A 21,569-nucleotide genomic window follows, 5' to 3' on the forward strand; every position below is an offset into this window, starting at 1 on the left:
GTTTGCCACACACTATGGGATTCTTAAAATTATGACTGATGTTGAAAACATGAGAGATCCCAAACAAAATGACAGATTTCACCGATTTTTGTTGTCCTTAGACGTCCTTCTGTCATCACCCCCCCCCCCACCGACACAATACAAGATTAATCCAGAACAAAAATACATCAGAACCTGAAATCAGTTTCTCATAACTTTAGATCAAAACAAATTTAATATGAAAAAAATAAAATATGAAATATATGTGCCATAACTTCTGCACAATTTATTTTATTTTTTTTCCCAGTATGTTTATTTAGTCAATAAACAGTAATTGTGCATACAGAGAAGCTCTCTGTAGAGGATGTGTTTTCACTTACACCATCAATACAGTATGTAATTTGACCTGGGGTGCCCAAACTTTTATGCAATAGTTGTGAAAGACCTAATGAACAGTGATAATGTTTAGAATGAGCGCATACTTTATTGAATGTTATTATAACCAATTATAAATGATTTAAAATCATTTCAGCTCAGTTTAAAACACTCCCGAACACTGCCAAGGGACGTCCGACGAGGAGGACGTCAGCCGCCTGAATCCCGAACACCGCGGCTGACATCCTCCTCATCGGACGTCAGACGCCAGAGAGGGGATGACGACAATGACGGCCACGAGAGGCGGGATGCAGGTCCCGAACTCCACTGCCCAAGCCCCGCCTCCTGTTCCGCCTCGTGGCCGTCATTGTCATCGTCCTCCACTCTCTTGCAGCTGACGTCCTCCTCCCAGCCGTCACTCGTGTCCCCTCGGCGGTGTTCGGGCTTCGGGGCCCTTCTATCCCACCGGCTCTTGCGGCTGTCATCGGGGCCTGGGGGATGGGTGTGTGGCACGGTGCTATATAAATAAACTTGCCTTGCCCTGAACTGCCACCTTCAGGTCGATGCATCGGGATGTCTGCCTGTTCTAACTGTGTTTCTTTGTGCAGGGTCGCTGCGCTGGGTCTGTTTGCGGGTGTGGTCCTGGTGCTGCTGCTGTTCTGTCTGTACCGTGTTCTCTGCCCGCGGAACTACGGACAGAATGGGGTCCAGCATGGCCGCCGTCGCCGTGGCGACCTTCCTTGTGACGAATATGGATACTCACCTCCCGTCAGCGAGATTTCACCGCTGCTGCTGAGGGGACACAGCATGGTGAGAGAATACAGACTCTCAGCACTGAACTGGAAATCAGAAGCGCTCTATAATGTTCATATGATCCACACAGTCATTGTGACAGACTGTAATACACTACAGGAAGTGTAGGGGGCGATATGGCTTCTACTGTTTCATTTAAAAAGCCTCTATAATGTTCATATGATCCACACAGTCACTCTGACAGACTGTAATACACTACAGGAAGTGTAGGGGGCGATATGGCTTCTACTGTTTCATTTAAAAAGCCTCTATAATGTTCATATGATCCACACAGTCACTCTGACAGACTGTAATACACTACAGGAAGTGTAGGGGGCGATATGGCTTCTACTGTTTCATTTAAAAAGCGTCTATAATGTTCATATGATCCACACAGTCCCTCTGACAGACTGTAATACACTACAGGAAGTGTAGGGGGCGATATGGCTTCTACTGTTTCATTTAAAAAGCCTCTATAATGTTCATATGATCCACACAGTCACTGTGACAGACTGTAATACACTACAGGAAGTGTAGGGGGCGATATGGCTTCTACTGTTTCATTTAAAAAGCCTCTATAATGTTCATATGATCCACACAGTCATTCTGACAGACTGTAACACACTACAGGAAGTGTAGGGGGTGAAATGAATGTTTGTTTTTTCACTGTACCATAAAAAAATAATTAGCAAAAAGGAATAGAAATAGTTGATGTATAGTAGTATGTATAAATGTAGATGACTGTTGTAGACACCTAGAAATGCTATGCTATTGTTGGTTACCACTTAAGAATCTCTCTCTCTCTCCCTCTGTAGGACATTGAGTGTCTTGCGAGTGATGGAATGCTGTTGGCCAGCTGCTGTTTAGCAGGACAGATCCGTGTTTGGGACGCGCAGACTGGAGACTGTCTCACCGTCATTCCAAACAACGGGTACAAATGCACATATACACTGTAGTTCAGGACAGACAGCAGTGCAGCTCTTACTCGGTGATTTTGTTCTCAAACTCATGCCTTGTTCTCCATGAGTTAAACACTGGCAGTGTTAGCTTACTCTGACAACTGTCTCGCTGGTGGAGCTGTCAGTGAATGGCTAGACTTCTCCCTTCCAGTCTAGAGAGTAAAAGATAAACATCGCCACCTAGTGTACAGGAGTGTGGCTGAGCAATATGGGAAAAATATTATATCGCTGTGCTTCCGACATTTTCACAATACACAATGTGAATTTAGGCAAAAGATTATTGTCTGTGGAATTACTGCGAATATTTATATAACGATTCATATTCTCTTATGGAGTCCCACAAGAGCAAAACAGAGCCTTAGCCTATAGCTTGCACTTTTATCATTATCATCATCATCATCTTTAACCGTTTAATCCAGATAGGATCGCGGTAGCAGCTGGTAAACACAAAGCTTTGCCTTCTGGCTCAGCTCCCTTTTCACCACTACAGTCCGGTACAGCGACTGTATCACTGCTGCTGCCTGTCCCAGCCTGCGGCTGATCCTCTCCCCTTACCTGGAGTGGCCATGCCATCATTTTCTGGGCTTGCGTTTTCCCTGATGTTAATATAAATACTATATAAATACTAACTGGGCGTTTTGTTGAGTGAAAATAAGGTATACATCCTCTACAGAGACACACTTCTGCACATTTTAATGTACGATTAGTGTTTACTGAATTTAACAGACTGGGGAAAAAATATACAGTGAAAAAGTGATTCTCTCTCTCTCTCTCTTTCTCTCTCTCTCTCTCTCTCTCTCTCCAGCTTGAGGAGGAGCAGTAGTAGTGGATGCTGGGAGCACCGTGACGGTTGGGATCCGCTGACTCCTACTTTTGAGCCCGATGCTTTGATGGGCACAGAGTCTCGCGCCCCCGTTTTCACGGACCCTGACGAGTATAACGAGCCCCCTCTACGTCGGCGGGTGACGCCCTCTCGCCCCGCCCTGTTCGGGGACCAGCCGGATCTGACCCCCCTCATAGACACGAACTTTGGCGAACTCCCGCCGTCACACGTGCCCACCAGCTTAGGGTTCGATTTTGGTGGGCTGGTGGAGAAAGCCTATAAAGAGCATGAGGCGTCTCCCACAATGCATTTCACCCCTCCGACACCCCCGGCGCCCCCTGCACCCCCACAGAGACGGCGCAGTCTTGGGGACACCCCGGTGGCCCCTCCGGAGCGGGTCAACATGTCCCCTGGAGACTGGGACAGCTCAGTGTGGTCCCTGGAGCTCAGAGGGAATCTGATAGCTGCTGGGAGGAGCAGCGGAAAACTGGAGGTGAGGGAGTTTAAAGCGAGTTAAAGCGATAGTTCAGCATAAAAATCTCATTTACCCAGTTTTCCCTCTTATCCCAAACGTAGTTGGTCAGACATGTTTGGTGTCTTAAAGTTTGCTCTTTTAGTTTTAGCACTGGAGCTACGATGCTAATGTAGGTAATAAGGAATGAAAGCTTGTCCTTCACCAGTTGCCGAAATTACACTTGCTTCAAATTTGATGCTCTGTTTGACATCATTCAAAAATAATCAAATAATACCACCCATCAACATTGATCTATCAGTGAAATAATACGTTAATCATTCAATCAGCTAATCAGTCTGATTGAATGATTAACAGCCGGTCAAGAAAAGCTACTGCATGCCAGGTACATCCGACCAGGCATCAAAACACCAAAACACTACTGTACTTTATTAAACACAGACCACAGATCCATTGTAGATGGCAGTGAGTTAACAAATGGTTCATTTATTGATATTAAACCTGATCAATTTACCAAATGATGTTCTGAGTAAATCTAGGCTTGCTTTTTTTTGACTACACTCTGATTGATACACAGTATGCGGTCATTTTGCTGCCCTCTGGTGGAGAACAGAGTTCAAACATCTGATAGCTCTTGTCCAAGAATATAAAACAGTAGAAAGAAGCTAATTTGCAAAAATCTCAGTTTACTATTTCATTTTTTACACTTTCTTAACTTCAAATAGTTAAACATTTTGACACCATGCCTAAATTCTGCTGATCTTTCTAAATGTCTGCATAACTCAGTGTTTGAGATGTAAACAGAGTGATTCAGAGTGGTTTGGTGTGAAATGGTTCAGATGTCTTTACAGTGGTGGTGACAGGAACCAGGGGTCACCATGACTACAACACAAATATAGACATTTTATTTACTATCCAGAACCCCCAGTGAACCTACACGAGTCTTCTGAGTTTATATGGAATGATGATAAAAAAAAAAAGTAGTGAAAAATATATTTTTTTGGGGACTATTTTGCCTCACAACGTTTTGCATGTATCCCTCCACCATGAAGGGATTTTAAGGTGGAAAGCTTCTCAAAACTGTCATAAAACAATGTCTTAGACATGAGGCAGTGAGGCAGTGAGGCAATGAATTCATAACCATTTCATGTAGTAACTTTCTGTGAGGGAGCTTTTAGAGGTGGACGTCTGGTTCCTATCACCACCACTGATGGACTAATGACATGTTTTAAAATAGTAGCAGCAACAAGCTTCTGTTTTTTGTTACTTTTTATTAGCCTCATAGCTCCAGTTTAAAACTAAAGAAGCAGACTTTGAACACTAAGCATGTCTTGGCTGGTTGAGTAAATTTTGGGTGAGGGGGATTTTTTTTTGCTGAACTATGACTTTTATTAGAGTATAGATAAAACAGCTGTATTCTCAGAGATTCAAGAATGAGGTCTGACCGTGTGTGTTTCCCTCAGCTGTGGGACGCAGTGGAGGGAACGCTGCGCTGCTGTAATGAAGACGGATCTTCTGGAATAACAGCCTTGGCTTTCCTCAACAACAGGCATGCCACACATAGACATACGTGTACCTACAGTGTCACTCTTCTATAGACCTGATGCATCCAGATGCATCCAGTCCCTCACTGTCATCTCCTGTGTTGTAGGATCGTTGCGGCTCGTCTGAACGGCTCATTAGACTTCTTCACCGTGGACATCAACAAACCACTGGGTTTACTGCAGTACAGAGGTAAGAGAGTGCTTGAAGCTGAAGGCTTTGAGCATAGATATAAATACATGGATGCCACGTTGTCTGTTGTTCTCTACGTCTGCGCGTCCGCCATGTTGGAGCGGTCAAGATCCGCTCATAAACAAATACATATGTACTGAGAGACGATGAGTCTCAGGATTAAAATAGCCATAACTTCATCACTCAACCGAATGACCATGCGGGTCATTTCAGAACGCCGGTTCGTTCACATTAATGACAGATTTGAGTCACTTACCTTAAGTCACTTACTTAACTTACATTTGAGTGTGAACCATCATGTCAGAGAGATCGGATTTGAGCAAAAAAATCAGATTTGAGCAATGAGGCTTGTAATGTGAACGTAGCTGTAGATTATAGGTTGCATGTCTGATTTCAGTAGTTTTTATTTCTGTTTAATAACTGTGATCGTGCTGGTTAGCCATCCAGAGCAGCAGGAAAGTATTCAGTCTGCACCTGACGTTAAAAACGGAGTTTAGCGCGAGAAACAAAATCAGACACATCAGCAAATCCATCAATGTGCGAATCACTTCTAATCTTCATACACATAATAAAATACCCCCCCCCCACAAAACACAGTAAGAATGATGAGGCAGAAGTTAGCACATTCTTCCACAAAGCTGAAGTCAGCGTCTTATTCACCAGCTTCCTGTTTGAATTTTCCCGTGCCACCTTAAACGGTGCAGCCACAGGCAACAGAATGTAACTGCTGCACCATTTAAGGTGGAACGGGAAAATTCAAACAGGAAGCTGGCGAATAAGAAGCTGACTTCAGCTTTGTGGAAGAATGTGCTAATCTGTTGTGAATATACGATTAAGGAACACTGAAATTTACCTACAATGCTTTAGCATTAACACACAAATACACACACACACACACACACACACACACACACACACACATACATACATATATATATAAAAACTTTGTTATAAGTTAATATTGCTGCTGTGTCTAGTTAAGACTCCCTGTATAGGCTATTAAATGAAATAAGCTTAACATGAAACCGCAGGAAAAACATTTACGCCAGCAGGTTCTCTGGTGTGATTCACCAACCACACGGCACAAACAATAAACACACAAACAATAAACACACAAACAATAAACATCACACAGACATGAGTGTAGAATGCTGTGTTCTCTGTTATATAATCCTATCCCACTTTCTGAGTGCTGTATGTACGAAAGTACATTAGCGTAGCTTTTTCCATTTTTAGAGCTAACAGTCTCTCTCTCTCTCTCTCTCTCTCTCTCTCTCTCTCGGGCTTTCGCTCTATCGCTCTCTCTCTCTCTCTCTCTCGGGCTTTCGCTCTATCGCTCTCTCTCTCTCAGGTCCTCCAGGTCGGGCTAGTTTACCCTCCTCTCCGTGTTACAGCAGTGAGGATGTCATTAGCTGCCAGCTGACCCGCTCAGTGCAGTGTGCCCACCAGAAACCCATCACTGTGCTCCGAGCTGCGGCAGGCAGGGTGGTCACAGGCAGCCAGGATCACACTGTTAGAGTAAGAGAGAGATGTACACACATACACAGAACTGTATTACTACCATTGTGTTTTTTTTCCACTGAATTGTGTATCACTGCTAGATTAGATTAATTGTTTCATCACAGTTTACATAAAGGAGAAAAGGATAAAAGGTTCTCAGACTGGTCCTCTGGGACCCCCAGACAGTCCACATTTTTCCTCTGTTTCCTCCCACTTTGTGTTGGGTTGAAGCAAGAGTGCGGACCATCTCGGGCGGCTCTGCAGCTTTTCCATCTCCATCTCCAATGTGGGAATAATTATATGCACTGTTATCATGAAAATGTGATTAGAAGCAAATGTAATGATTTCCCCCAGCAGAGAACGAGAACAGAAGTTACAGTTCATTAGTTACACTTCATTGTGATACGAATAAAACATGAGAAATGTAACATATATGCATACTTAACGACGAGTAAGGAAGCTCTTATATAGTGAAAAAGTCTTCTTACACCTGGTCCCTTCTAGAAGGATCTAGCCTGCAACCTCAAGGCCACTAAACAAGGGGATAAGACTTGGGCAAAATGTGAGGAGTAGGTGATTTGTTCCTTCCTTGCGTCCAGAGAACAGTGATAGTCCACCCTAAATTTTATTAATATCATCTGAAAGATACAGGTACCATGTAGATATAAGTATATATCTTCTAAAACATACATCAACCATGAAAATCTAAGTAGTCTGACTGGCTATTCTCGCATTTCGCGTGACATCACACTGTATAGTGGCCGCTGTTTTGAGGACCGAATCAGGGAGTGACTGCGCTGGCGACGCCTTTAATTTGCTGTGATTTGTGAACGATTCACCTGCAAGACGAGACAAAAGCCGAGAATGATGAGAGATACACACACCTCTGTCGAATAAGCCGTCGTTTTCCGACCCACGACATTCAGTCTGATATTTAACGCTTATGTTTCTCCATTCAAACATCATTTAAATCAGAAGCAGAGAGTAAAGTTATACCCGGCTGTCTGCAGCTCCGTTAAGGGGCGACTGTTCATCTCACGCTGTTAACATCAGCTAAAGTTATCTAAAGGCCAGCATTGATCACTTCTGTGTTAATTAGCTGATGTCATTTCCCTCCTATGATGACAGAGTGTTTCTCCTGTTTATGCAACACCGTGACGTGAAGAGCCGGTGGGCTTCTGTGCTTTTAAATGCTTTGAGAGGCTCCAGAATAGGGAGAGGAGCTGAGTATGAGATAAATATAAATGTCAGGAAAACACAAATTTGGTAGCTTTTCGCCAGTTTAAGTGGGATCAGGAGTTCAGGGGAGACTGTATGAGGATCACAGCCTGTTTTATCGACTTTGTCGAGGTGATGTTTTCTCTTCCAGAGTAAGGAGAGTAATTTTAGCCATCTTTCACCTCTAGTTACGTTCGTGTGGAGCAGCAAAGCCAGAAATTAGGTCCCAAATATGGCGGCTGCAACAGAAAAATTATGTGACTGAAACCCCAGGAAATTAACTCCGTATATCATGAGTGAAAAATGTCTCATAGGTGAATTTTTTCTTACAAAACCACAGGATATTTGAAAACAGTAAGTCGTTGTTTAACTAAAACAACTAAAGTCTGTTGTGGTTAGAAATCAATCAACCAAATATAACAGCTGTCTGCAGCCAAATGATGTTTGTTTCCCATCATCTGTCGATAGTTGGTCCATTCAAATGCTAAATTCAGGTTGGACTCTCACTCGTACTGCACATTCCTGCTTGAGTAACTGCGTTGCTGTGGTGTTGCAGGTGTATCGTCTGGAGGATTCCTGCTGTCTGTTCACCTTACAGGGCCACTCAGGTGGCATCACAGCCATTTACATCGACCAGGTGAGCCCACCTGAACCTCTCATTCACTGAGCCTCCAGCTCTTACACTGCTTCACCCAGAGTTTGCAAACTGTCCCCATTTAAATCTGAATCTCAGGACACGTTTGTATCAATGAATTGTCCTCTTTTTCGAAATGTAAGAGTTCGCTGTAGTATGTAAACACTGTTGAAGTGATGCTTCTGCAGCAGCGTTATTGGAGTGTGGAAAATGATTAAACACAATGCAGCCAATCAGAACAGAGGCCATTTACATACATCAGTAACAAAAACAGCTTGGTTCATTCCAAAGGCTAAACAGAGGCTGGAAAAATGTTGTGTAAAAATTAATTATGACCATTTTTGGCACATAAAGACAGAAGTGCAGAGAGGCCATGAGCTGTTGCTACATTTTTCTGGATTGTTATCTTGAGGTAACGAGATAAGTAACTCGTTATTTAAAGATTACAACTTTATCTTGAGATTACAAGATAATTAATTCATTATCCTAAGATAACAACTTTTGTTTTCTCTAGATAACAAGATAAGTAACTTGTTATTTCAATTTTGTTCTTTTAAAATAACAAGATAATTAACTCGTTATCACAAAATAACAGTCCAGAAAAATGTAAGTCCCTCATGGCGTCTCTGGACTTCCGTACATAAAGTTTCAAACGTGGAATAATCAAGAAAATAAAAATAATAAAAAATATATCTAAAATAATGTAGATTAATATAGGATTAGCTGAATGTCTTAACGTTTTAATCCTTTCTTTCCCTCCCCTCCCATGCGGTGCTGTAGACCATGGTCCTGGCCAGTGGGGGGCAGGATGGAGCCATCTGCTTGTGGGACGTTCTGACAGGCAGTCGGGTCAGCCACGTGTACGGTCACCGTGGCGACGTGACCTCTCTGGTTTGCACCAACTCCTGTGTGATCAGCAGCGGTTTGGACGACCTCATCTGCATCTGGGACCGGAGCACCGGCATTAAGCTCTACTCCATACAGCAGGTGCGTGTGGGAAACGTAGCCTGTTAAATCGTCCTTCACAGACTGTACAGATGACTTTTTTGGCTTCTGGTCATCTAGCCTGGTACAAACTATCGTGAATGCTGGATCTTCCACCTTGATCTGCTTCTCATATTCAGTCTAATATGCTCTTAGTAATGCAGTGCTGCATCACTTGTCACTCAGCACTTTTTTTGTCTTTGATTTCTGTGCCCTATATTTGCAGTTATTAACACGCATGTTGATCAGTGTTTGCTGATTAAATCCCACAGTTCACAGCAACATTTGCAACTTTGACCATACTCTTGTACTGCCAGTTCTCCACTCTTGAGTTCGTTTAGCCACCTGCTGTTCTCTGTGTAGTGTCACATGCAAAACTGCAGTGTTTTAAGTGAACTGTCCCTTCAGTAAGGCATGACTTAATCTAAAATGTAATGTGAGAGTGGAAGATTATATCTGGTAGGCCGCATTAGCATTTTTGGGTGAACTTTCCCTTTAATAAGTCACCAATGTAAAAGTGTAAGATTATGTGCTGTAGGCCACGTTAGCATTTTTTAGTGAACTACTCCTAAATAAGGCACCAATGTAAAATGTAATGTGAAAGTGTAATATCATACGTTGTAGGTTACATTAGCATTTTTGGGTGAACTACTCCTTTAATGAGACATGAATGTAAAATGTAACGTGAAGTTGTTATATAAGATTATATGTTGTAGGCCACATTTAGCATTTTTGGGTGAGCTACTCCTTTAATAAGACATGAATATAAAATATAATGTGAATGTGTAAGATTATATTTTGTAGGCCACATTAACATTTTTGGGTGAACTTTCCCTTTTAGTATCTAAATGAATGTAGAATGCAATGCGAAAGTCTAATATTCTACTTGGTCGTCCTGCTCTCTGTCCGTCAGGAGGTGGGCTGCGGGGCCAGTCTGGGCGTCATTTCGGACAGTCTGCTGGTGACCGGTGGGCACGGCTGCGTTTCCTTTTGGGACCTGAACTACGGGGACCTGCTGCAGACGGTGTATTTGGGCCAGAACAGCGAGGGGCAGCACGTCCGGCAGCTCCTGGTGCTGGATAACGCCGCCATCGTCTGCGACTTCGGCAGCGAGCTCAGCCTGGTGTACGTGCCCTCAGTGCTGGAGAAGCTGGATTAAACCTGGATTAAACCTGGATTAAACCTGCACTCACTGTAGCGCGAGCGCTGATGCCTCAGTCTGATCTGGATCTGGATGATGGACCCTGTTCTGGGCTGAAACGATGGGGCGGTTTGTCTTCTTTGTGCTTTTGTGTGCTTTCTGTCGCACTGAAGACTCCAGATGTCTGGAGTGAATGGATAGAAGCAGAGAAGGTTGGCAGGTCCTGTGATGTTTTTTTGTTGTTGTTTTTTTAACGGCCCTCTGGACCCTCTGTCAGAGCATTTTATATATTTTTGCTAGAAAAAAATCCAAATAGAATGTAAAAAATGACCATTTTTACTCTGGTATGGGATCCTGAATGGAATCCTGGAAAAAGAAACGCCTGAAAAGGAAAACTGGCTGTGAGGAGTGAAGAGGAATAGGATCATGAGCATGAAAAGGAAAAGAGAGATGTGGAAGTTTACCTGGAGAAACACTGCTGGTGTGCGTGTGCGTAAAACAGAGAGAATGAGTGAATGAGTGTGAATGAAACGCTGTGTTGGTTCGTTTGATATAATGTAATCAGCCTGAAAAGGTGGGAAAGTGTCATTTTTTTTAATATTTAAAATCCCTTATTTATTACTGATCATTCTAACAATTTGTAAGATCCTTAAAAAACTGCTCGTCTCTTATGTTAATATGGAGATGTCAAATTTTAATGTACAAAAAAACTCCAGACTAACTGAAAATAATTATATAATATTAATTAGGACAGTAACCAGGCGAGGTAATTTTTTTATTCTATTTTTGAATGTTTAACATTTTTATCAGTTATTTTTTTATTTCTTTTCATGCTGCCTCCTGTTTGTGCTGGAGATTTGGAGAAATCCCAGGCTTCAGAGTGAAAATAGTCAGAATCTGTGTTTTTTTTGTGATTCTGTAAATTAATGATTTGGTCTGTGATGCTAATGTTGCTGATAATGTCATGCTAATCGCCGGCTGTTTACATTCACTGTCAGCAACATTAGCAAATTTTTCCCTTTTAAGCTTTCAAGCTTTTCCTTTCGCTTTTGTTCTCATTGTTTAGTTCCAGAAATCGTCACCGCAAAAAATAGTTCTGTCAAATAGTCAAATATGCTAACGATGCTAACAGTGAAGGAAATCATCTGGCCACAAATTAGCGTTCTGCTAACGAGATCATGCTAGTTGACGGCTTGTAGCTTCTGCTAAGTGTTAGCCACGTTAGTATGTGCTGGTGGCTGTTAGCTTCCACTCAACGTTAGCCATGTTAGCAATGTGTCGTTGGCTGTTAGTTTCCACTCAACATGGCTAACGCTGAATGGAAGTTTACAGCCACCAATAAATACTAACTTGGCTAACACTGAATGGAAGCTATTAGCCCCCAAGTAGCAACCAACCCAAGCTAACGTGGCTAATGCTGAATGAAGGCAAGTCACCAACACATTGTCAGCATGGCTAACGTTGAGTGGAAGCTAATAGCCACCATTGTTAACATGGCTAATGTTGAGTGGAAGCTAATAATGGCCTTCATAAAGGCAACGTTAGCCATGTTAGCATGTGTTGGTATCTGTTTGATGGCTGTTAGCTTCCATGCAACATTAGCCTCGTTAACAATGTGTTGGTGGCCACTAGCTTCCATAGACTGTTAGCCATATTAGCATGTACTGGTTGGTACTTGGTGGCTTCCAGCTTCCATTCAACATTAGCCACATTAGCCACATTAGCACGTGTTAAGTTATCCTCCTCAGTAACGCTGAGTGTCCTTATTCAGACGCTAAAATACAGCGTCAAAAATCCCCCAGCAGTTCAGAAATTAGTGGATAAAAGCTTTTTCTTCTTTAGGTTTTCAGTTTGTTGTTTGTTTTTCTGTCTTAGAATAATTATCTGTGCATTTTTGTGTTGTAGAAACTCAAAGCCATGAACGGTCAGAGGGTTTAAACGGTTACTGCTGAGTTTTTGTAGTCACTGTATATCTGGGCTGTTCACTGAAAGCCGAGGGGAAAGTGCTGCAGTTTTAGTCTCGCACACGCGGCCAGTTCCAGTACACCACTTTAATCAGGATAGTTAATAGTGCTTGTAGTGCTACAGCACACAGATGTGCACTTCTGAGGACACGAAGGAAGAGAAACGAAGAAAATCAGTGCTGAAAATGCAAATGTCAGCCGGAGAGGGTCCTGAGGACCAACTCAGCAGGACCATAACGGTTCATAAAGGCCTTGTTCAACCAGACGGTGGTAATAAGGAATATAAGCTGCTGTCAGAGCTGAGCACTAAAGGAATACTTCAGCATTTTTCAGCCTCATCTCTGTCTGCTGTGTCTGTAGAGGAGGGTCAGCTACCGTCAGCAGTAATCCTGAATCATTTTCCTGCCCTGAGACAAGAACGGAAATCTAACTGACCCGAAACCCACTTAGAATGGAAGCCGATGGGCAGTTGCTGAATTATGTCAGTGATGTTTGTGACAATATAACATGAACACGAAACTAGAACCATTCTAACAGTGCAGAGTCTTACACTGAGAGACTGAAGGTGTTCTTAGGAAAACACTTCAGCTCACCTTCACTTTCCATAAAGCACAGCTCTCAAACTCTATTTCCCTGGGGGGCCACCAGCCAAGGTGGTCTTTTCAAATGGGGCTGGTTGAAAAATATGCAGAGGAAAAAGGGTCCCATATTTCTTTAGTATGAATTTCTGTGTAAAGCTTTTCATCCTTTTTTTTTAATTCTAAACTAAAATAATGGAAAAAATTTAATGTTTTTCCACATGTATGAATTTTAACTGCATAACATAAACACTCATTTTAGTAAATGTTTATTAGCAACCTGTCAGTCACCACAAACTACTACTACTACTATTAATAGCCTAAATTTGTATTTACATTTTTGCCATTATTATTATTATTATTATTATTATTAATAGTAGCAGTAGTTTACATGCATAGTGTATTTATTGTTTACTTAAATCAGCCTGCAAAATTATGTTAATTTTCTATTCTTATTACCCGTTTCACCCTGAGCTGCACTACAGTCCCCAGCATGCACTGCAACATAGTGTGCGTTCTGAACCCCAACAACAATCTCTGGCGGTTACACAAAGAGAAAAGAAGCCTGGTGTCTATTTTAAGAAAATAGGCAGATTAAAAAAACTACCTAAAACAGTTTATTTTTATTTAGAATTATTTTTGAATAAGTATTAATGCCTATTTTGCTGTTGCAGTTTTGGCGTATTTTAAATAAACAATGTCCTGTTCAGGTTGTGGCAAAATGTTAAATAAAAATAAAAAATAAAACCCCGCTGGCTGACGGATCTGCTGGGATCTGACTTAAATGAACTTTTAACAGAACAGTTGGGACTCTTATTGTGACAGCACTGGCGTCCCTTTGAACGTGAGTGAAGTTACTGGGAGTGAAGTTCTTTGTGTATCTGATTGATGAATCCATTCGTTTACTGATCCTGTCCTGATGTGTCTAAAATCACTGCTGTGTCCTGAATGAATCCACACAGGCAGGTTTAACAAACTATCAGCATAAATTAGAATAATATCAAAGTTATTTGTGGCTAAATTACAGCAGTGTGCGCTCAGTGTGTCATTAATCATTTTAATATCAATATCTGAGCTGATCTTATTAAGTTTATGTTCAGTAACCAAACACAGGATCTAGTCTGAAGCCAATTTAGCCAGAGAAAAGTAAAGAAACTGCTTTGTGGGCCGGATTTAAGGATAAATTGTACCGTGACGAGCTGTATGAGGCTGTTTTGGGCTGTTAGTTTGGTCACCTTATATTCCACACTGCTGCGCTGATAAATGACCACACATTCGTCCCTCTTGAAAACGAGTCCCGTCTCTGAAAGCGCAGATCATACAGGTTCATTTCCAAACGAATTTCTGAAATTGTTCTACAAAAATCTGTATTTAACGCACTGATGGAATTCAGCAGCTGCCCACTGGCTTCTGTTAGTAAGAGGTGTTCAAGTCAGTGGATTCAGGGAAACACTGAGTTTATTGTCCATGTTAATGTAACGTATATTGTACAGTCATGTGCAAAAGTTTAGGCACCCTGGTCGAAATCCATGTTGTTGATTTTCTGAGTGTAAATAAGTCAGATATCTTCTACAGAGACACGCTACTGCACATTTACTGCACAGTTACTGTTTATTTACTGAACTTAACATATTGGGGAGAACATAAAACAGAAAATGTAGGCTGTGCAAAAGTTTCTGCACATTTAATATCACGTTTGATTGTTTTTTTTATCGTGTGAAACTCAGCAAATAAATAAAAATTGTACTCGAAAAAAAGTCCAGAGAGGCCATGAGGTATTTATAATTTTTTGGATTGTTATATCAAGATAACAAGTTACTTGTTATCTCAAGATAACCAAATTATTTTTGAAATAACAAGACTTATCTTGTTATTTCAGTATCTTGAGAAGTTAATTATCTTGTGATCTCAAGGTAACAAAGTTGTTATCTTGAGATAATGAGTTATGCATCGTATCTCAAGATAACAAAATGATCTTGAAATGACAAGTTACTTATCTTGTTATCTCAAGATTACAATCCAGAAAATTATAGCAGCAGCTCATGGCCTCTCCGGTCTTCTGTACATATTTGTGTGTTGAAAATGTGGAACTTATTCACACTCGGAAAATCAACAACAACATGGAATTTGTTGAAAAATGCTGGAGAATTCCTTTAAGTTTCCTTGTCAGCTGTTTGGTTGAGCTCTATCTCTCTCATTGCCTCTTTGAGGAAGTCGAGTCGTGCTTTAGAGAATCAGGCTTTGGGCCACTTTCTCCCCTTCAAACACTGCTGGGGTTGAAATTCAAGGGATTTTCTGGTTTAAAGAAAAAAAAATCTACACTTAGGAATGTTTTTGGATGAATGTGTACATATTTTTCCCGCTGAATATTTTTAAAGTGACATTTTTAATCATTATTTTTGTCCCTTATTTATTTAGATTTTCCTTACAGCTCAGTCTTACATTGTCATGATGTCTGAATGTCAAACTCTGGAGTCAGAAAGATAATCAATCACATTCAGTCGGCGTCACTTTCTCGCACACCGGTGACACCGAGGACGAGTCCAGAGCGGAAGTGTTCATATCGCATTTGAAAACACTAAAGGACTGTTTGTAGGCGTGGACTGAAGCGAATTCTCTTGACTGGAAAGGAGAAACACCTGCTGCTCTTTAATATTGATATTAATTTAGTACGATTTGGTGGCTCGATTAAAGGGGAGGTGTCAGTTTTTCAGAATGTCTCTACAATTAATTAGTTATGTTGTGAACAGAGTCGTTCAGAGTGGTTTGGTGTGAAACGCTCTGTTCTAGAGAAACTTACAGAGTCAGAACTGTTCACAGTGGTGGTGATAGGAACCAGACGTCCACCTCTAAAAGCTCCCTCACAGAAACTACATGAAACTAAACTTACTACATGAAATGGTTGTGAATTCACTGCCTGATGACATTGAGTGTCTTTACATACACTTAATAATCTGACAACTACAGAAAATCAGATTTTGTCAGTAATCCTATCAACGTGTTTACATGCAATTGAGTAATCAGATAATGGCAAAACTCCAGGTCTACATGAGTCAGACAGTAATCAGATTTCTGCTTTACAGCCAGCCAAAAAACTCACAAAAGACGACGTGACGTAAACGTCACGTAAAACTCAAACTTCATGTTGCGGCTTTTTTTTTAAAACATTGCGCCACTTTACCTGAAAATATGAACAAACATCATCTAGAAGATGAAGAATAATTAAATCCTTCATTTCGTTGAGCATGTATTTGGTTTCAGCGTCGTTCGAAAAGTGTTTTGCTGCGTCTCACGGCGATGCTGTTCGTTTATTTCTGGTAGCGCCGTCTGTTTTCACACATGCTCAGACTGAGAGAAAGGAAAGAAATCAGAATAAGAGTTCACATGCACTGAGAAATCTGATTACTGAGCTAAAATCCAGCCTCTTTATCCGATTTCTTAGTCAGATTTCTAGTCCTTACTCCAATCAAAGAAATCGGCGCGTGCTGTTCAGATAACTGCAGAAATCTGATTATGATCGGATTAATGAGTGCATGTAAACACTCACTGTTTTTGGCTTTAAACATATTTTTAAACATTCATAGTGCAGAGATACATGCAGGGTGTTGTGAGGCAAAATAGTCCCCACAGAAAACGTATCATTTCAGATTTTCATCAACGTTCCATATAAACTCAGAAGACTCGTGTAGGTTCACTGGTGGTTCTGGATAGTAAATAAAATGTCTATATTTGTGTTGTAGTCATGGCGACCCCTGGTTCCTATCACCACCACTGTAAAGACATCTGAACCATTTCACACCAAACTACTCTGTCTTAGAAATTTTAAAAATCTGTGTAATTCCACTTTAAGCATCTGTCTTAATGTTAGGATGTCAGCTACCAACTTCTGTCTTTAAAGCTGGTTATAAACACTTATTTGGGCAGCAGACGTTAAAGTTCTGCCTCGTCTCCAGTCAGAGAACCAACCTGTCCGTTGTTGTTGCTTCTGATATCGCGACATGCACTGCACTCACAAACCTAGACGACTAGAAACGCACACAACAGCAAAGACATGTTAAATTATTAGCTATATGAATGTACATATTAGGTAGGAGTTATATTGCTGAAAGAAGAGATTTTAGTTTGTTTTTTTTTTCTTTTTTTCTGTCTTTCTTTTAGTTTTCCAAGCCTTGTAGTTTGTTTGGTGGAAATGTGAATTTTTTTTATCTTTCCTTTTTTTAATTGAGTTGTAAATGGCTTTGGCAGATATGATCCATCTCTCTGACTGAGCTTTAACTGTTCAGAATGTTTGGTGCAGCAAAGATGCAGAATAAGCGGAGGTCGACGTGTTCAGTGTGTGTGTGAACTTTAACCCTCAGTGAAGCAGAAAAGCCCCCGAACAGCAGCTGAGAAAGAAGCGGTTCAGTTGAGGTGAAGAGATAAAAGTAGTAGTCCAGCATTTTTAACTTGATCTTCATCTGCTGCATCTGTACTGTACGGTCGAGCACCACGGACAGTAGTTTCAGCACCTTTCCCTGAACTTAGTAAAAGAAAAATAACTCACAACTCGCTTCTGACAGTTGTTCCCATTCAGACGATCACAAATTTGAAGAGAATTTCTGAAAAGTTGGTAAAAGAATAGATAGATAATGTCACATGCTTTGCTTACCATGTGTGGAGTGATTCGGACGGTTTAACGGTTTTTATGGCCCTCTGTAAGCTGTGCATGGCTGGTTACTGTCCCATTTAAAGCAACACTATGTAGGTTTTGGGGATTTGGAGACCCCTGTGGTGGACATATGTAATTGCACGCACCATCCAGAAGAACATTTTGTAACGTTAGCTGTGCTTTGGACCTCCACAAGCAGATGGATCTGACTATTGTGTGTGTGTTAAAAGACTATTTGAAGAGAACCCAGTCTAAACTTGAGCTACGTCCACATTACAAGCCTCGTTGCTCAAATCCGATCTCTCTAACACGATGGTTCACACTCGTTTAGGTAAATGACTCAAATCTGTCATTAATGTGACGAACCGGCGTCCTGAAATGACCCTCATGAGCTCATCCTACTCAGTAACGTCACGTGAATGAATCACGTGCATCATCAGCACAAACTAACGAGCAGAACGAGCTTCGCTGAGAAGATCATTAACTCTGATCAGCTCTCAGCTTGATTATTAGAGCGAGACGAAGGAGAAAAAGGTGAGATGAGCTGCTTTTCCACCGTTTACAGGCTTTAACTTCTGTTCGGCGCTGCTGCCATGGTAACGCTGAATGATGGCGCAGCGCAGTGGAAAAAAGCACATGAATTCCGATCTGAGCGTCACATTAAGGTCACATGGCCATGAATCGGATACATATCCGATCTAGGCGCGCATATGAAAGTGACTCAGGTCGGATTTGAAAAGATCAGATTTGTGTCCACACAGCTCTGAAAACATCAGATCTGAGTCCAGTTAGGGCAAAAAATCAGATTTGTGCCACTTCAACCTGGTAATGTGAACGTAGCCTTGGTGAAGGAGCGTCTTCTGAGAATGTGAGTGAATTATCTACTGTTGTCGTCACATCTTCATCAGTGTAATGTTGAGGTCTAAACATCGAGCTGGACCTTCTTTCTGAGTCTCTGTGTGATGTTAATACACAAAGACGTACAACGTGGTGTGAAAAACTCGACACCTCTGACTTTTAGATGATGATTTCAGGCTTTACAGAGCGACTCACTCACACCATATTTTAGTGTTTTATTTTTTCTCCATACTCAGTAAAGCTATTTCTTTCAGCTAAAAAATATTACATAGTGTTGCTTTAATGAGGGCTGAGGTTGCTGTCCCGCTACACCGTCCCCCACCGAACCCCTGCAAACATCAGTCGGTAAAGTAGCAGTGATGCCCGTCTCAGTTTGTACACTACTGTACTACGCAGTATGTTGAAATTCGTAATGGCGCTCTTGGTCTGTACTAATCTGACGTCCTATTTAGGACAGTATATGTGGTGTAATTTCTTCTGCCGCTATATTGATCATCAGGTAGAGCGTATACGTGACTTTTGTAACTATTTAAAAAAAAAAAAAAGTTTCCGTCACCGTTTTTTCACTTTTCTACTTTGTAAATAAACCAACTTTTCCACCTCATCTAAATTTTTTTGTGATATTTAGCCAATTTGAAACTTTTTTTTTTTGGCTTTTCCATCCATATTTGGAAAGTTTGCATGAAAGAGGTGGATAGAAAATGCCTTAATAAACAGGAGCTTCTGTTTAGCAGTGGGAAATACTGACTGTAAGTTAATCGACCAGATGCTGCGGGTTAAGCTTTGGTTGAAAAGTGCTGTATGAAGTCACTCTTAAATCACTTTACCTGAACAAGCATCGTCTTTCAATGCATCGTCACTGTTGTGCAAAAACCTCCATTTTTGTAGTTTTTGTACTTTTTTTTGAAAACTTGTCATAGTGTTAAAATTTCATGATGATCAGACCAACAGAAATGGCCCAAAATTACTTGGTGAAAAAAAAAGATCCATTGACTTCCATTCAGAGTTTTGTCCTTCTTCTGTAAAGTTACCGTTCTGGAGGCGAGAGGTTTTGTTCAGACGTATCCACTGGAAAGCGTTTATTACCTGAAGCTGAGCTGAAAAACGATCCCCTACTGTTCAGGCAGATTCCTTATTTTTCTGAACACCTCTGTGCAGAAGTGACTCCACACTGAGCTGTTTAATATTTTAGCTTTTTATTCTCTTCTGGCTCTTCAGCTGCAGCCTCACTGGAGAGAAACGAGGGTTTTAAAGGACACTGTATAGGCGACTCCAACGCTGTTCAGCTGTAGCGAAGGCCGGGGCGGAGCAGAGAGATGGTGTAATTATTGTTGAGTAACATGAACGTCCTCCCCTCGTTTACTACACAGGGTACGCAGACAGTAGAGGATGTAACTAATGCTCTGTTCTATTTTTAACACAGGAAGAAAACTTTGTACTAATTTGCAAATAAAAGGGTTTTGATACCTGGTTATTGGCCCGAATGCTCTTGATTCTGAAAATGAAATTAGAAATTTCCCTGCAGTTGTTTTATTATTATTTTTTTTAATTAATTTTTTTATGATAAAAGTCTTGCAGCATTTGTAACAAACTGACTTCACCAGTTGAGCACTGCTAAAGAGGCAAGCAGCCATGTTTACAACAGGTGTAGCGATGGTCACGTACGATACTCCATGCAAAGTCTTGCGTGAGTACTGAAATGCTCGGACATTCACTGATGGTCAGCCCGGTGTTTGTAGGTAATTAAATGATGTAATGGTGATTGTTGGTCTTTAACCTCTTATTCTCCAGGGTATATTATGATTTTTCCATCTGAATTTACACGACCAAATTATGAGGCAAATTATTTAGTAACTGCATGAAATAAATGTAGATTTTTATTTATTTTCTAAAAGCTCTCCTCAAATTAACAGAACATGTGTTTTATGATACACATGTTGCTATATGCTTACAATTTACTGCTGAAAGCCAAAAATCTTTGACGCTCTTTGTATTATTTTATAATAATAATGTTTACAGAGCAGATCACTGAAGAGACGCCATCTGTTTAGTTTATAGCTCAGATTTGTGGAAAAATGGGTCGACTTTCAGTAGAAAAAAAAAATTGTGAGTTCAGCTTCTTTTATTATAAGGGTTTAAAACTACATCACCAATCTATTTGACTGGAAAGAAGACTCATACAACCCCCACCTTGTGAATGAAGCTTATGAAATATGAAAGTTATGAAGTGAAGAATATGACGAAGTGCGTTTTGGAACCACCGGTGGTCCCAAGGAGCTGCACTACAACCACAATGGTAAGTGTAACAATCGCTACACCTGTTGTAAACCCACCTGCTCGCCTACAGCAGAGAGAGAGAGATTTTCTGGTTTAAAGACTAGAAAAACCCCCTTCTGATGATGCGTCTTGAAGGTGGAAGGAACTTTTAAAACTCTGGGGTGAAAACCTGATGGCAGTGTTTGACGTGTGTTTTAACTGGCTAACAGCTAACATTACGGCTAAGAAGCTGAATATCACAGTGGTATTTATTAGTCTTTACATTAGTGGACTGTATGATGTATTTGCCTAATGCAAGCTGGGAACTGTAGTCAGAGAACACAAGCATAAAAAAATTGCTAACAGCATGCTAACGTCTCGATAGCTAGCCAGCTAACTTTCCCGTTCCACCTTAAATAGGCCAGCAGTTCAGACGCCTGAAGCGCCAGAATGTAACTGCTACACATTTAAGGTGGAACAGGAAAATTCGAACAAGAAGCTGGTGAATATCTGACTTCAGCTTTGTATCACCAATGAAGTAACAGTGGGTGATAATAAATAATTGCCCCCCTCTTTGAAGGCATATGATACCCTAAATGTAACTAAAGCCCAGCAGTGAGGAGCTGAACTTTACCCTCCTCTGCTGTCACTGCA

At 41.1% G+C, this 21,569-nt stretch overlaps 1 protein-coding gene across 1 annotated transcript in view; it reads left to right on the plus strand.

Moving 5' to 3' along the window:
• Positions 1-11,313, plus strand: part of LOC118798842 (SREBF chaperone) — a 48,567-nt gene extending 37,254 nt beyond the window's left edge. The window contains exons 15-23 of the mRNA XM_036558419.1: positions 963-1,164; positions 1,962-2,077; positions 2,911-3,421; positions 4,864-4,949; positions 5,052-5,134; positions 6,486-6,652; positions 8,409-8,489; positions 9,267-9,473; positions 10,384-11,313. Coding sequence (XP_036414312.1) covers positions 963-1,164; positions 1,962-2,077; positions 2,911-3,421; positions 4,864-4,949; positions 5,052-5,134; positions 6,486-6,652; positions 8,409-8,489; positions 9,267-9,473; positions 10,384-10,629 — 1,699 coding nt within the window. The 3' untranslated portion in view covers positions 10,630-11,313. The remainder of the gene's footprint in view (positions 1-962; positions 1,165-1,961; positions 2,078-2,910; positions 3,422-4,863; positions 4,950-5,051; positions 5,135-6,485; positions 6,653-8,408; positions 8,490-9,266; positions 9,474-10,383) is intronic.
• The last annotated feature ends 10,256 nt before the right edge of the window (positions 11,314-21,569 follow it).

This window comes from Colossoma macropomum, unplaced genomic scaffold (assembly GCF_904425465.1).
Source record: "Colossoma macropomum unplaced genomic scaffold, Colossoma_macropomum, whole genome shotgun sequence".
Lineage (NCBI taxonomy): Eukaryota > Metazoa > Chordata > Actinopteri > Characiformes > Serrasalmidae > Colossoma > Colossoma macropomum.